This window comes from Diabrotica undecimpunctata, chromosome 5, assembly GCF_040954645.1.
Source record: "Diabrotica undecimpunctata isolate CICGRU chromosome 5, icDiaUnde3, whole genome shotgun sequence".
Lineage (NCBI taxonomy): Eukaryota > Metazoa > Arthropoda > Insecta > Coleoptera > Chrysomelidae > Diabrotica > Diabrotica undecimpunctata.
The window spans coordinates 124,240,703-124,256,799 of NC_092807.1; the positions used below are offsets into that span (position 1 = coordinate 124,240,703).

Genomic DNA, 16,097 nt, shown 5'->3' on the forward strand with positions numbered 1-16,097 from the left:
TAACACAATATAGTAGATATACAGATTATTCCAAATGTCAAGACACAATAAAAAAATACAATTGAAAACCTTTTTCATTTTATTATAATTTACCTCCTATTTATTGTCCTACAGTTTTCCCTATAAAAATACATTTGACCGTTTAAATGCACGAAAATTTTTTAACAACTTAAACTGTCATATTTCACACTCTTTAAAAGATACTTTGATAAACTTCTCTTCGTATTTCAGCAAGACAACAGCTGCTTCAAGACGAGACAATTCATTATCGTTATAATCTAAAGCAGATCGATCGAATTGCTGTCGGTGTTGCAGTATGTATGTATCTACTTCTCGATGCTCAGATCAATGAAGTTCAATCACTAGGAGATTAGAGCTGATGGTTACAAACTATATTATAATGATGTGATGTACCAATCAAGAGCCGTTAAACGTGCACAATAGCTATCTTGTCCAATCTAGCACTCATTCGACAAAAGTGTGGATGTAGTAGTGTTTTATGGGATCATTTATATTTCTTCATTTATTTTATTTAAAAACGTATAGTAGGAAAACACCATTTTATACATCTAAAAATGATAAGAATTAGTACGACTACAAAAGTTTAAATTGTTAAGATATGTATTAGGATAATTTAAATAAAACATAATTTTATTTTACTGCGGGGATGAAAATATAGATAAACATCTACTCAAAACTTACCGTTAGTACGCACGTAAAATTAAAATCAATAAAATGACCAGCATGCAAAGCTACTGGTCTACGACTGATATAAGAGACCATATTTATGAAGGGCTTCTTTATATCAACGGAATGTTCATGCCAATTGCTGGAAAACGCAAAATCTTCTGTCTGTTCTGCCTAAAATTTAGTACTTTAAGTATTTACTACTTTAAATTAGGGATGCACGTGGGACGTCTCGTCCGCACTTTAAGACGGGGCAGGACAGCCATTTTGCTGCGGGACAGGACTCCGGACAGGAGCGGGACAAGCGTAAAATAAATAGATATTGAAATAAGTTCTTGTTGTTCAAGTGTGGCTTGTGACTTTATTATATATATATATATATATATATATATATATATATATATATATATATATATTGATATGATCCAAAAGTGTATATAAAGAATAATTAATAGAGAAAAAGAAGAATACACAAAAATTTGTAAAACCGTGTTATAGTTATAGCATATTTAGATATACGGTTTAATTTTATTGTGTTATGAAGTTATATTGTTTTGTGAAGAAAACAGAAGTATTTTTTGACGACGACACAAACGAAAGTGTTCTTAATTACCAAAAAACGATACACTTCTTTGAAAACGCGCATGGTTCACCCGACCCATTGAGTATTGCTCAAACGTTTACAAAAGATATTGAGGGGTTACTAAAATTATTAGACAACATCTACCCAATGTTCAATGAAAAAATAATGCAAACACGTTGCACAAAGATTAAGCGCAAAATATCCAAATTGCTGGATATATACAAACATATAGAACAAAAATGTCAATTGTTCAGTGGAACATAAACGGTTATTATACGCAACTAGAAATGTTTAAATTACTAATTACTAAACACTCATCTTTAATAATGTGTGTCCAAGAAACGAATTTTACTGACCAAAAATTAGCAAAATTAAAGGCATTTACAGGTTATCTTAAAAACAGACGTGATTTTGAAAAAGCCAGTGGAAAGGTTTCTATTTATGTTAATAACTCATTGAAATCTAGACAAATACCTTTAAAGACCAACCTTGAAACAGTATCAGTAACCATAAAAACTCCAAAAATTATTTACATCTGTAACATTTATTTTCCACCGAATACTGATATAAGTATAAAAGAGATAAGTCATAGAACAAATTCCATCGCCTAAAATTATAGTAGGAGATCTAAATCAACACAATCCACTTTGGGGATCTAATAGATATAACAAAATAGGGCACATAATAGAAACGGTCATTAATAACACCAATATTACCTTACTTAACGATGGATCTCCAACAAGATTTAATTCTTATACTGGAAACACTTGTTGTATTGACTTATCTCTTATAGACCCTTCTTTGGTACAATTCATAACTTGGGAAGCTAGTACACAATTGAAAGCGATCGTTTTCCCATAGTGATACATTTCGAAAACAAACAAAAAATTCAACCATACACTAGATGGAATACAGAAATAGAGGATTGGTCACCGTTTACACAATTTGTGGAGAATCAATTGAATTCTTTTTCAGATCCATCCCTGCATGACAATATAAACGACTTGGTGAACAAATTTTCCTCCGTCATACTTTCCGCAGCAGATCATATCATTGGAAAAAAGAAAATAGTAAGAAATCGTATTGGAGTACAATGGCGGAACAATCACTATCAGGATGTTATAAAGAAGACTCACAGAGCATTCAATAAATACAAAAACAAAAAACACAATAAAATTTTCTAGAATATAAGAAGTTAAGGGCTATTAGTAGAAAAGTGGTAAAAGAAGCAAAAAAGGAATTGTGGAAAAAATTTTTATCAACAATAAACAGTGGTTTATCCTTTCTTATTTTAATTTCTCTTGTTTTAAGCCAGCTTACCTTACTGTTTTCTATGTCTGATTTAGGGTTTGTAATCATAGTTTCCAACTTCTTTGTTCCTACGAATTCTACTTTTTTCATTCTGTGAACTACTAGTGGGTCCTTTAAACCGGTTTTCTTCATCACGTTTAGGTAATCATCAACGGTATATAAACATTGTTAAAAATTTAAGGCATTTTTAATATCTCCAAAATAACTATCAGTGGGTAAAAAACTATGACCAGGAAAGAAATAGCGTCATGTAATTTTTTTAATGGTAGGATGAGTTTCCAAAATCGTTTTCAGAATCAAAACTATTTTGATATTGCGGTTTTGGCCGCCACAAATGTCTGACCACAAAATTACATGTTTTGCAGAAGTAACATTTTCTTCAATGTGTTTCTTAAGATAACTGGCTACTTCCTGGTCTCCCCGACCAGCTTCACCTTCTATCCAAACATAACAATGACCTTTGTTATCCTTGCCGCTATGCATACCAAGGTTTTAAATACATAATTGACGCTCATAATATACGATATTTGTTGGAATTCTCGGAAGGGGAAGAGTTTTTTCTAAATCAAAACAAAAGGTTTCCACTTCTGGTTGATCGTTGCTCATTTTCATGTCTAGTTTTCTTCTAGATTGTGCATTTTCAGCTTCCTTCTTCCTTCAACTTGCTTAATTTTTCGTTATCTGCGCAATTTTTAATTTCTAATTCGAAACAATCACATCTACCATAAGTATTTTTTTTTTAACTTTTTTCTTTAAAGATTAAGTCGTGTTAAAAATATTTTTATCATTATCTGCTTCTTCAATATATATTATATATATATATATATATATATATATATATATATATATATATATATATATATATATATATATATATCATAGTAATTGTTTATTTTAACCTACTCACTAAAAATTCACTCTATAAAATATTGCGGTTACCGTAACTCCTAAATAAAATCAAACAAATATGTCATTTATTTAGATATGCTAAAAAAATTTAAATTTTTATTCTTATAATTGTAAGTATTAAAATATATTTACAGTTTTCTCCTGAAGAAGTCACAAAATCGTGACGAAATATTGAGACTAAACAAACAGAGTTTTATTTCCTGACTGATTGCTGATACTATAAATCAATATATATATATATATATATATATATATATATATATATATATATATATATATATATATATATATATATATATATATATATATATATATATATATATATATATATATATATATTGTTATGATATGTAAAATCAAGAAAATATTGGTTTGTTTAAAATATTTCAAAGTTCAACAAAAAATTAAAATAATTTAGGATAATATCCAACAAACATTTCGGAGAAGGAAAGTTATTAAATCCTTGAATTACCTGTACCAAACAAAATGTAAGCTTTACATCAATCATTTCTTTGTTATACTTAAGTGACCCGCATAAGTTTAAGTGAAAGCCAAAGAATTGAACGGGGTTTTTCAAAATCCATTAATGCAGTGATTAAAGACAATAGAAGGGATTATAGAAAGAGGTTTTTGTTAGTTTTTAAGATTTATAGAAAAATATTATTTGTTTTAGGAAATTTATAATTATAGGTAAAAAATTGTTTGTTATCGAAATGAAGAAATGGGGGAATTGTGACGAGTTGTGATTGGCGGAGATTGAAAAAGGTGGGATAAGTGTGTGGGAGAAAGTTTAGCGAGATTGAGGAGAGAGAAAAGATAGGGTAGTTGGTTTCCAAGTCTGTAAGAGGAACAGGGATTGTTCTCTGGCGGTTCTTGAAATGTAGCAAGCAGTAGTGTGGAATGTTAGTGAGTTTTTGTGGAGTTAGTGTATCTGACAGGAGCTGAAGCAGCAAAATATTGTAAGTCATATTTCTCTACTTATATTCCAAGAGTCACTGTTCAGGCCAACGAGAGATTCAGTTTATCGTAAAGAGAAGATATTCCAAGAGTCATTTTTCACTCGGGCCAACGAGAGATTCAGTTTATCGAGAGGAGAAAAGGCTATCATAATTTGAATGATTTGTGCTTTTGAAGGAGATCATTAAGGACGATATACTTGCAACAATCTGTGTAAGGTTGCTGATTACATAGGGAGCGGTTGAGAGGAGATAATACAGTCTATAAGGAACAAGGATTTGGACCACTCATCATCAGAGAGAGATATTTTGTTTTCTGCAGTTTTTTCTTTGATTGATAACACAATTTTTACACTTAATTTAGAAAGGATATAAATATTTTGATTAGGAGAGTTAGAATAGTTCGGAATTTTGAGATTTCAATTAATATTGTTTATACCATTAAATTTGATTGTTCTCGTATGTAGAACAAAATTTTTGAGAATCATTATATGAGATTTGTTTATTGAAAACTTTTGAGTGTGAATTATTTCATTATTTTTATTTCAATATATAGTGTTAGATCATATGTGTTTTTATTATTCCGGTATTCTCTGGACCTTACCTTTCACATGTAATAGCATAGATATTGAAGCACGAATTTAACCCTGAGATAAAAGAATTAAAAAATTGTGATAGAGTCATAATCATATCATTTAAATAATTTTAATTAATCAAAAATTAATTAGCTAATTATTGCTTGGCGCACCAAGACTTTAAATATCACAAAAATATATCATACATTTTACTTGTTGTTTCTTCTGTTAGGTATTCACTTTCTGTGTTAGCTCTTCTGTAATGTGACTTGTACTTAGGGAATTTCGTTATGTGCTTAAATACTTTTTGTACACGATTATCGTTAATTTTATTATGATCTCCACTTTGACCACGACAATGTCGAACACCCATTGGACGTTTCATAGCTTTCAATGCTGCATTGAATTTGCAACTTGATATTCTCAAGGTATGTAAAAAGAAAGGTTTACACACTGTCACAGCGGATATTGTGTATATCCTTGTAGTATTTCTTTTGTTACTGGTTTTTGTTCTTTTACGCTTTATTGGGACTTCAAAAATATTTGAACAAATTATAGCTCTCTTAATTTTATAGAAACATTTTAGTAATAACTGACACTACTTCTTAACCTAAACGCCTCAACAAGTTATTGTCAACAACGTTTATGTACGTATGTTGCCAAATATTCGATTTTCAATCATTAAAACGCTCGCAAGAGGCGCTTGGTCTACTGATGCAAAACTAATACAGAAAATTAGTCGCTTGGTCTAGTTATGCAAAATTCAAAATCCAGAATAAGAAGAAAGGCACTTGGTCTTTTTAAATATATCTGGTTATCCGTTACTAACAGACTAATGGGATTTATTGTGCAGATAGTTTATGCTACTTCCCACCAGAAAGCGCCATAATCCACAATTTGAGAAAATGGCGCTTGGTTTAGTGATGCATAACGCCATCCAATTATTTTAAATACAGTAGTTGTTAGTTGTTGCTACAGTCAATTCGCTGGAAATTTCTTGTATTGTTTTCCCTTTATGGTACTGATGAATAATAATTTCTCATACTTTTGGATAAATAGGTTTTCCACGTGCTATTATTTAATTTTACTATGAATAAAACTGAGGGATGGTAATTATTGATATTCAAATGACGGGTGAAAACTATTATTGACAACGCACTACCTACTTGTTTGTTTGATTTCGAAGCCTTTTTGTGTCACGCTGATAAAAGTTAAGAAATGTGAAGAAAAGCAAAAAATGTTCCCATAGTTAGTTGTCAGCAGTTTTCGATTATCAAACAATTACTTAAATTAATAGTAATTAATATAAAATATATAATTAAGCCGCAAAAATAATTCCATACATCATAAAAATGATGTTAATTTCATATTTCCAATTAAAAACAAATCAAATAAAAGAATTTCGGTAAATTAGCATTATATGAGCAAAATAACTGCTTGTTTCAACATATAGTTGTTAGGGCTCGTAATAATACGCTAGAAGAAGTATTCACTTCTGCCGGCACTCCCCAAGTGTCACGATCTTTTTTTATTTTTAGTTTTATAAAAAAAATATTATTCTTTATAAAGTTTATCGAAATCACGAAACCATCGAACAGCAAAACGCAACCAAACGTCACTGCGTACCATTGGCTTAAGAATACCACAACAGTGTTTTTAACTTAAATAGTATTATTCTCCTAAATATAGTCTTACCTCATTTGACATCAATTGACTAGGTATAACGTAGAATAAAAAAAATTCATTTGCATATTCTATTAGTAAAGTCAATCTTGTAGAAAAATCTTCTCCAATAGGACTAAAAATAAAGAGGTATTATAAAATTTCTAGGTCCACAGAATCTCTGATCAAAGATCAAAAAACCAAGTATATGTATTGTATTAAATCAGGCAACCAGATACCTAGACTATTAATATTGATAATCTGGAACTGAAAGGTGTGGGCACCTTCGTCTACCTGAGCTCGCTGCTGATCAAAGACAACAATGTCAGCGAAGAAATTAAAAGAAGAATTGTGCTTGCCAATAAGAGCTATTATAGCTTGAGGGAACAGATGGCCCCAAAACTACCCAGAACAATTAAAGTTACCATATATAAAAGACTAATAAGGCCAGTGTTAACATACGGGTCAGAAACGTGGTCACTTACACAGAACGACCAAGAATTGCTTAAACGTTTCGAAAGAAAAATTCTAAGGAAAATATATGGAGGAGTCCAAGAACAGGGTTTGTGGCGTAGGCGCTACAACTTTGAGTTATACATAAGTTTTGTAAAAGTTTTGGGGAACCTGACGTTGTAAAATGTATTAAATTAACACACCTTCGATAGATAAGACATGTAGTTAGGCGAGATGAAGATGCAACCAAAAAAAAATTTTCGACCGAAGAGGACCAGTGGGAAGACGAGCCAGAGGAAGACCAGAACTTAGGTATTAAGATAACATAGAGGATGATCTAAAATCCATCGGAGTTAAAGTATGGAGAAGAGTTGCCCGAGACAGGAGTGAATGGAAGATTGTTCTGAAGAAGGCTTTGGCTCATAACGAGCCACTGATGATGATTATAAAAGTACTTACTACTCTTAAACTGATATAATAAAACTATAAAATAATGTAGAATACATACAGTTATATAATCTTGGCAGCTGTATTCAAGAAGATTTAGAAAAACAAACCTGGTCAACGGAATTGACACCCAACAATAAAATGAAATGATATTTCATTTTACAATGTTAATTCCACATCAAGAAGTTGATCATGCGGACTCTCAATTTGGCTTAAACTATTTAACAAATTTCAAAAAATTTGCAAAACACTTCTTTTCTCAAGATACTAGTTCATATTAGAAGCCTCAAAAAGTGCATATTTCAAAATAAAATTTCTATCTATTCTTCTATCTATCTTTTACGGGGCCTTCCTCTTGTTCTGTTTCCTTGGGGCTTCCATCTCTAGACTAGTTTTAGAGCTCGATTATCTGGCATTCTTTTTAGGTGACCAAGCCAGTTTAGTCTTTGTGACTTTAAAAATCTAACAATATCTGCGCTCTGCATTAGTTCATCCAGCTCGTGGTTTATTTTAATTCTCCACGAACCATCGCTGCATTGGGTTGGTCCAAATATCTTCCTTAGTATTTTGCGCTCAAATGTTCTCAGTTGATTTTCATCAGTGGTTGAGAGGGTCCACGTTTCAGATCCATATGTGATTCGATAGATTCTAAGCTTAGACTCACGAACATACATGTTTTTAATTACTTTTTTATTTTTGAGTTAAACAAAAATTGTTTTGTTTTTAGTTCCCATAAATAGCTCGATTTCTAGAGAGCGCTTAAGTTAACATTTCAGAAAAAAAGGTCTCCGATGGCGGTCACTAATTCTCAGCATTGGTACATCTTAGAAAGCACCCATGCAAGAGAATCATCCACATTTATTGAAAATTAAATAAAAAAACAATAAGATTTTAAGAAAAAGTAAAAAAAAAATCAATTTTTTTACCAATTTTTGCATGTTAAAATTAGTTTTTCGACTTTTTTTTCTAAAAAGTTGTTGATTGTCTTGTAAAAGCCCTATTTTTAAGTAATTCCGTTGGAATTTTTTGTTTCAGATATGTCAATCCTGAGAATTTATATCTGCCATCGGACACTTTTTTTTGAGACTTTTTAGTTTTTAGTTAATGGAAAATAAGAAAGAAAAATATATTTTTTGTTTAATTCAAAGATAAAATAATATTTGAAAATAATGTTCGATTCTAATATTTCTTATTTAATTAAAATAAAGGAGATTTTAATCTGGGGACTAGTATCTTAAAAAAAATCATTTTTTAACACTTTTTCCGAAATTTTTTGTTTTTTTTTGACAGTTTTCTGCAATTTCTTAACAGTTTTTTAACCCAAATGGCATTCTGAACACAGATTTCGATTTCCCAAAATTTTATACAAAATAGTGTATTTTATTATGATTTTTCAGCAGTTAATGAGATGACTTGGGTAATTGAAAAAAATCATTGTCTTGCAATTTTCACAATTGTAATATATTAGTTGTAAATTATTACTTGTAGAATTGTTATTTGTAGAAAAGAAGTTAGTTTTAAAATTCAAAACACTTTAATCATTAGTTGTGACAGCAAAAGTACAATTTTGATTTTCTTCAATTACTGAAAATTATTATAATTATAGATATAATATATGAAAATTATAATCATACTACGAAGAGGCTCAATAACATTGTAATGAATCTATAATTTAAACAAAACTTGTCTATCAATCGAGTTTTATAAAAAGGTTTGGAATTTTTCATAAACAAAACAATTTATAAAGCATTTGATAATTAACACGTTATCATACTATAAATTTCTTAAAATAACTGAAAATTCTTAAATAGCTGAATCATAAGTCATGCGCAGTGGAACTGTGCGCTATTTAAAATGTTTATATTCACAAATAATAATTTTTAATCATTTTTGATTGAAATTTTTCCAGCAGGAAGAAAAAGTAACGTGAGTCCCATCATGTTTAGCAATGTCTGCAAATAATATATTAAAATTTACACAATTGTGAAAGGTCCTTTGAATTAAGATAAATATTAATAACTCTTTTTTTAGGAGATTTTTGGCACTCATATTTTCATGTAAATTAAAATTTAATAAATATAGAGTTTTAGTATAATAATATATAATTTATTTTGTATTATTTTGTAAACTATTAATCACAATTAATAAATTACAATTATGAAAATTGAAAGATAATGATTATTTTTCAATTACTCGAGACATATTATTAATTTAGTGATGGAGTACAATAGCAGTAAACAATATATAAAACGAACAAACAATAAATAAAATTTTAAATCAAAAACTACAAAAGAAAGCCCTAAAATTATTATTTTCACCACCAGAAAAAATCCCAGTACCTTCTGCTCTATTACATATACAGGCAAGATATCAACAAAAATAGCCTAACACATAAAAAAGAAAGGAATAACTATAGCTTTCAGAACAAACAAAACTTGGGCAAATATATTAGAACAACAGGACCCAAAAGAAAAAGCACTTAGACAGTGGTGTATAAAAACTTAAATGTGACGACTGCTTAAAAACTTACATCGGTCAAACTGGTAGTACTTTTAACAAACGTATAGCACAACAAACAAGGGCTTTCAATAATAAAAAAACAGATTGGGCGTACGAGCTTCACCTTCTAGACTATAATCATTCTTGTAATGACGAATTTTAAATTCTTTGCATCCAAAATAAAGGCCTTAAGCTATATTTATTAGAATCTATGGAAATTAACAAATTAAAAAATACAGACCTAATTCTGAATGACCAACTTGGAATGAACAGTTCTCTATTTCTTAACTTATTCAATTGAAGATTACAAAATGTAAACGCACACCAACAATAGCTCAGTTGAAAAAGGCATTTTGCCAAAACAGCTGTAGTGATAATAAAGTATAGTAAATTTTGTGGAAGTTTTGAAAACAAAAAATTTATGAAAAGTTAAAAATATTTTAGAAAAAAATAATTATCCACCAGAATTTTACAACGCTGTTATTAAAAAAAGAAATTATATTATCACACTTTGGAATAGATGGTAACGAAAAGGCAGATAGTCTAGCTAGGTCCGCAGTAATCAATACAGCTGCATCAGTGGAAAATCTAACGGTGCATTTAGATTTAAAACCTTATTTAAAATCAAAATTGCACGATGTTTGACAAAAACAATGAAATAGACGCACTACTAAATTGATAGAAATAAAATCTTCCATCCTTCTATAGAAGTTTTGGCCTTCAAAGCGACAACATCAAGTCCTAATAACACGTCTCAGATTCGGACACACTTCTACAACACATGAATACTCGTTGAAGAGAGAAGAGGAACCAGTGTGTTTTGTTTGTGAATGTAAAGTGACAGTGAAGCACATTTTGATTGACTGTCTAATATACTCAGTTGAAAGAATATAATCACCACATTCCAAAAACATTAAAAGAACTTCTAGGAGAATCTAAATACGTAGCTGACTTGATAGAATTTTTGAGAACTATAAAATTTTTCAATAAAATTTAATACGATACATCAATAATTAAAATATTATATTGTATACATTATTCTGTAATTGATATTTTGTATATGCCTATGTTATGTATGTCTTTATCACTTTTTTTATTTTTCTTATGCTAATAACTCAAAGTAAAAAAAATTATATTATCAAAAGTCAATACAATTTCAATACCAAACCAAAACAAACCCAAACCGTACCTAGCAATAATAATAATAATAATGTCACTAACTCCAACAAATCCTATATATCCTTACCACACATTAATGGATTTTCTGAACAACTGTCAAAATTGTTTGAAAAGTATAATATTAATGTTGGACATAAATCATCAAAAACATCTGGAAAATATTTTTCAAAATTTAAACCTAAAGTTAATAAAGATCATCAATCAAACGTTATTTTTTATAAAATAAATTGTAAAGACTGCAATTCAACATATATTGGACAAACACAAAAATACCTATATAGAAGAATTGTTGAACACAAACATAGTGTACAAACCAATGCATTAAACTCGACAGCCCTAGCCAAACATTCTCTAGAAAATGTACAGATTTTGGAAAAAGAACAAAATTACAACAAAAGATGCATATTTTAGATGATTCACATAAAAAAGATTCAAATTCCATCAATAATAAGACTAACATCAACGATATTTCCAATGTGTATCATAATTTAATAAATTGAGTTGTTTTTTAAATTCACTATGGCAGATATTTAAGATACGACCCTGAACCACTCCTATTTTAAGATACGTGCCAGATGTCATCTGTCAATGTCAGATACCAATTTTTAATCCATGTTAAACTTTTTACAAAAGTGTAAACATGAAATTTAATTGTAAAACGTAATGTTTAAAATTTAATAAAGTGCTTATTGAAAATGGCAAATTTGTCGAAACATTTAAGCAAAAAGCAAAATTTAAATAGTTTTATTTACATCAGACCGACAAACCCAGGAAATACAAAAGTTTCTCTTTCGATATATATATATATATATATATATATATATATATATAGATTAATCAACTTTTCCTAAATTTTTAAAGAAAAAGATATGTGTTTAAGATATGATTTTTAAAAAAAAGGGGGTTTTCCAAAGTTTCCAAATTTTCCTTGATAGTTACGCTAATTTTAACACCGAGATCATGTTCAGCTAAGAGTCTTATATTGAAAGTTTATTTTTTAATTTTATTTTGAGCATCTAGACCGCAAAAAAATACGGGATTTAATTTTTTCTTGGAAAAAATTGAATTATCCATTTAGACCGATATTTTGGACCTAGAAGGTTGAATGAAATTTTGTGAATAAACTTATTTTATACAATTTAGAAGACTTAAGTGTAGTGTAAATACATCTTTACTTACCGTTTTACTATTACAAAGATTTCGACGCAGTAAGTTACAGCAGCTAATAATATGACTATACTGTTTGAATACCACACAGTTTCATTAAGACGTTGAACGTAGCTGCAAAATAGTATTTACTTATTTTAAAATAAAGAAAATTGAGCTGTCACACAAAAGAGCTTTTCTTTTGTATAACCATAAAAATTGAAGGAATACAAATGGTTTACAGTAAAAGAGAGCATGTGAATATATAGTCCAGTTGTCAGAGACTTAACCTTTAAAAATCCAAATTTTTAAATTAGGCTGAGGATGTTAATTTTGAAACCCCAGAAAATACGCAAAAAGTTTACAACTCTTACCCCCGGCTATCTCCTAAAAGCCACCTTAAAGGGGGAAATACGATTTACCAAGAATTTGAACGCCGGAGAAAAGAATTTTTTTAATAAAAAATGTGGCTGAGATAATTTTTAACTCCACGAAGACAATATTGTGTGTAATTTGTAGCTAAATTCATGTAGTTTCAGACAACCTACTTGTCTAATCGAAAAAAAGCAATTTGAAACATTTTAGTCTGTTTGTAATGTGAAAGAATAAATTTACCGTTTTTTAGGCATATTTCAAATGCCACATACTTGTTGCCAAAGCTTAAAATCGAAATTTCATGCTATATGTTTCGAAGATTACTCTAAAAATGAAAATTTTATAGTAACCGGTCAATGTAAGTGATAAATTTTACTGATCTCCTGCACCCTCCCCTTTTAAAATGAAATTTGATTTTGTTTAGATATGACGGTCTAATCAAAAGATGACGAAAGTTTAAACAGATTTTATTTAAAATTGATTTAGCGCGTAACGATTTTATTTGACACATTTTTTTCTACGTTGTACACATTCTTGGTAAATTGATTTTATCCGTTTCCCGTCCCCTCGAGGCTGGGTTTTGAGGAGAAGTCGCGGTAGGACTGGTAAACTTTACCATACGTTTGTTGGTATGATCATTAAAGGTTCATTGGTATTTTCATCCTGTCTCCGGCGAATTCAACACCCCAACCACGGTAAAGGTTGGAACAGGTTTGAAGCAGAGGGTGCTAAAAATCCCCGGAAAAAATCAGGCTACTACAAAGAGCGATACGTGCATAGTACTTCATACTGGAAGGAACTGGAGGAAGAGCTGAAAAACATAAAATGGGACATCATCGGCCTCAGTGAAATAAGGCGAAGAGGAGACGCCCAACTTACTCTTAAATCAGGACACGTATTTCGTTTTAGAGGTGAAAAAAACACTTCAAATGGTGGAGTAGGATTTATTATACATAGAAAGCACACACAAAATATAGTTGAAATTATTAGCATAAGCCCCAGGATTGTAGATCTCATCTTCAAACTAAATGCAAGATATATCCTTAAAGTAATCGACATATGCTCCAACGACTACCCACTCAGATGAAGAAATTGAAAAATTTTATGAGGACCTAGAAAAGCTTTACATGCCATACCAGCATATTACACAATAATTATGGGCGACTTTATTGCGAAAATGGGGTTTATACAAGATGATGGAAAAGTAGCAATAGGTAAGTATGGCTATGATGAAAGAAATGTACGAGGGCAAAGATTCCTGAACTTCTTACACCAGGAAAATTTATTCATGATGAACTCTTTTTTGATAAAAAGCCTCAGTGTAGATGGACATGGATCAGCCCAGATGGCAGTGTTAAAAAGGAAATAGATTATATCATAACAAACAGAAAAGAAATAATCAAAGACATCGAAGTACTCAACAAATTTTCAACACACAGATTAATCCGAGCAAAGATACTATTAAATGCTAAATTAGAAAGAACAAAGATGATCGTAAAAACAAGAAAAAAAAAGAAATGTATTTCCCCAGAAAACGACGACCTGTATGAAGATACACTAACCAGACATATACAAGACTTGCAAGACGAAATAGAAGATGTAGATCAAGCAAATGATGGCATAATAAAGGCTCTAAAAGAAACTGAAAGGGAGTGCTGCCCGACCGTTTCGATTCATAAAGAAAAACTAAGCGAAAATACCAAAGAGCTAATAGGAAAAAAGACAGTCGACGGAAAAATACGGCTCCAACTACACAACAATAAAGAAATTAAATAAAGATATCCACAAATCCGAAAAGACGTAAGAGAAATCAATACTAGAGAAATTACTTAAATAATTTAAGAAAATAATAAGCAACAAAAATATGTACAAAATAAAAACAAAGATAAAAACATTACTACTGATAGAACCAAAATCCTTGAGGATGTCAAATCTTTTTATCGCTAAATGTATGAGAGCATCGAAGAAAGGCAAGATCAGCTCTTGCCCAAAATCACAAACCAGGGATCAGAATTAATGCCAGAAATAACTCCATACGAAATCAAAACGGCACTTTTAAAAATAAAAAATAACAAATCCCCTGGCAATGACGGAGTAGTGAACGAAGCGATTAAACTAGGCAAAAATAAAATTATCTAGGCTTTGACCAAGCATCTCACCGAATGCATCTACCAAGGAAAAACTGCTTCTCAATAAAATAATGCAGTGATTACTTTATTACACAAGCAAGGAGACATAACAGATTTAAAAAACTACCGTCCTATCGGTTTGCTTTCACACATATGTATGTAAACTTTTCACAAAAATTATTCAAAAAAGACTGAACGCTAAATTAGACTTCTATCAGCATAAAGAACAAGATGGATTTAGATCGGGATACAGCACTAAGGACCACTTACTAGTGATAAAGAACCTGATAGAGAAGTCTACCAATTCCAAGAAAAACATGGTTCCAACAAATACTTGAAATAGGCAGCAAAAGTGGAAAAACCATTAGAAAAATATAAAAATTAACCAGAGACTGGAAGAAGTGAAAGAAATGGATAAATATTATTTAAGAAAACTTATCTCTGACGCCTCTCAGGGTGCATGAGGTGCCACAAGCTGAACGAGGATGAAAAGAAGAAAGATAAACCAAATTAAAATATTATATTTTGGCTGACCACTGACGTAGGGTACTTATAAGAACAACTTATTCTATATTTACTTACTCAATTAGAAAGTTGTGATGATTAACACAATTCTTAATATCATTTTTTAATTGACATCGTTCTTCGTCTGTATCAGCTGTACTGTCTATCACTCTCTTTACTTCTCTATTTAACATCTTCCACTGAACTACAACCATAATTACTAATGTACCCAGTAGCACATCAAAACATCCAATTGCAATTAAGCAGATAATTACCGCATGGTCTTCTACCGCATATAACCACCAATATGGTGGATATGCTGGTACGTATGTTGACAAAGGTAGCACATGTTCACCACTGACTAGTGGGCCAAACAGTATAGAAAATGATGCAATAAGGCCTATCCCAGGGTACCAGATTGCGATGAACTTTGCAGCTTTCAGAAAAAACTCACCTGTTCTTTTTTCGTCCACGAATGAAAAATTTTGCAAGTTCCAAAATTTAAATGTATCTGTTATTAACTTTGCTGCTCGTTGGTGGTTAAAAAACAAAACTGATATTTTACATATTGCCTAAAAATAATTAAAAGTAATGCTCAGCTTACAAATTACCAAAATAGAATAAAAATATTTTTAATGGATACTTGACGAGAGACTTTCAAGCTATTTGTGACATTTATTTA

The 16,097-nt window shown here is 30.3% G+C and overlaps 1 protein-coding gene across 1 annotated transcript; it reads right to left on the reverse strand.

Moving 5' to 3' along the window:
• Positions 1-731: 731 nt before the first annotated feature.
• LOC140442463 (uncharacterized) lies at positions 732-15,764 on the reverse strand. Its single transcript, XM_072533533.1, has 4 exons — positions 15,752-15,764; positions 15,494-15,698; positions 12,441-12,542; positions 732-861 (listed from the first exon to the last, which is right to left on the reverse strand). Exons 1-4 carry the CDS (start codon positions 15,762-15,764, stop codon positions 801-803), a joined length of 381 nt encoding a protein of 126 aa, XP_072389634.1. The 3' UTR covers positions 732-800.
• Positions 15,765-16,097: the final 333 nt, after the last annotated feature.

Excerpts from the sequence above, each read along its gene's own strand:
- LOC140442463 (XM_072533533.1), bottom strand. Across the intron at positions 12,543-15,493 it reads CATCACAACTTTCTAATTGA|CTACGTTCAACGTCTTAATG; the intron begins GTAAGTAAATAT and ends ACTATTTTGCAG. Across the intron at positions 862-12,440 it reads ATCTTTGTAATAGTAAAACG|GCAGAACAGACAGAAGATTT; the intron begins GTAAGTAAAGAT and ends ACTAAATTTTAG.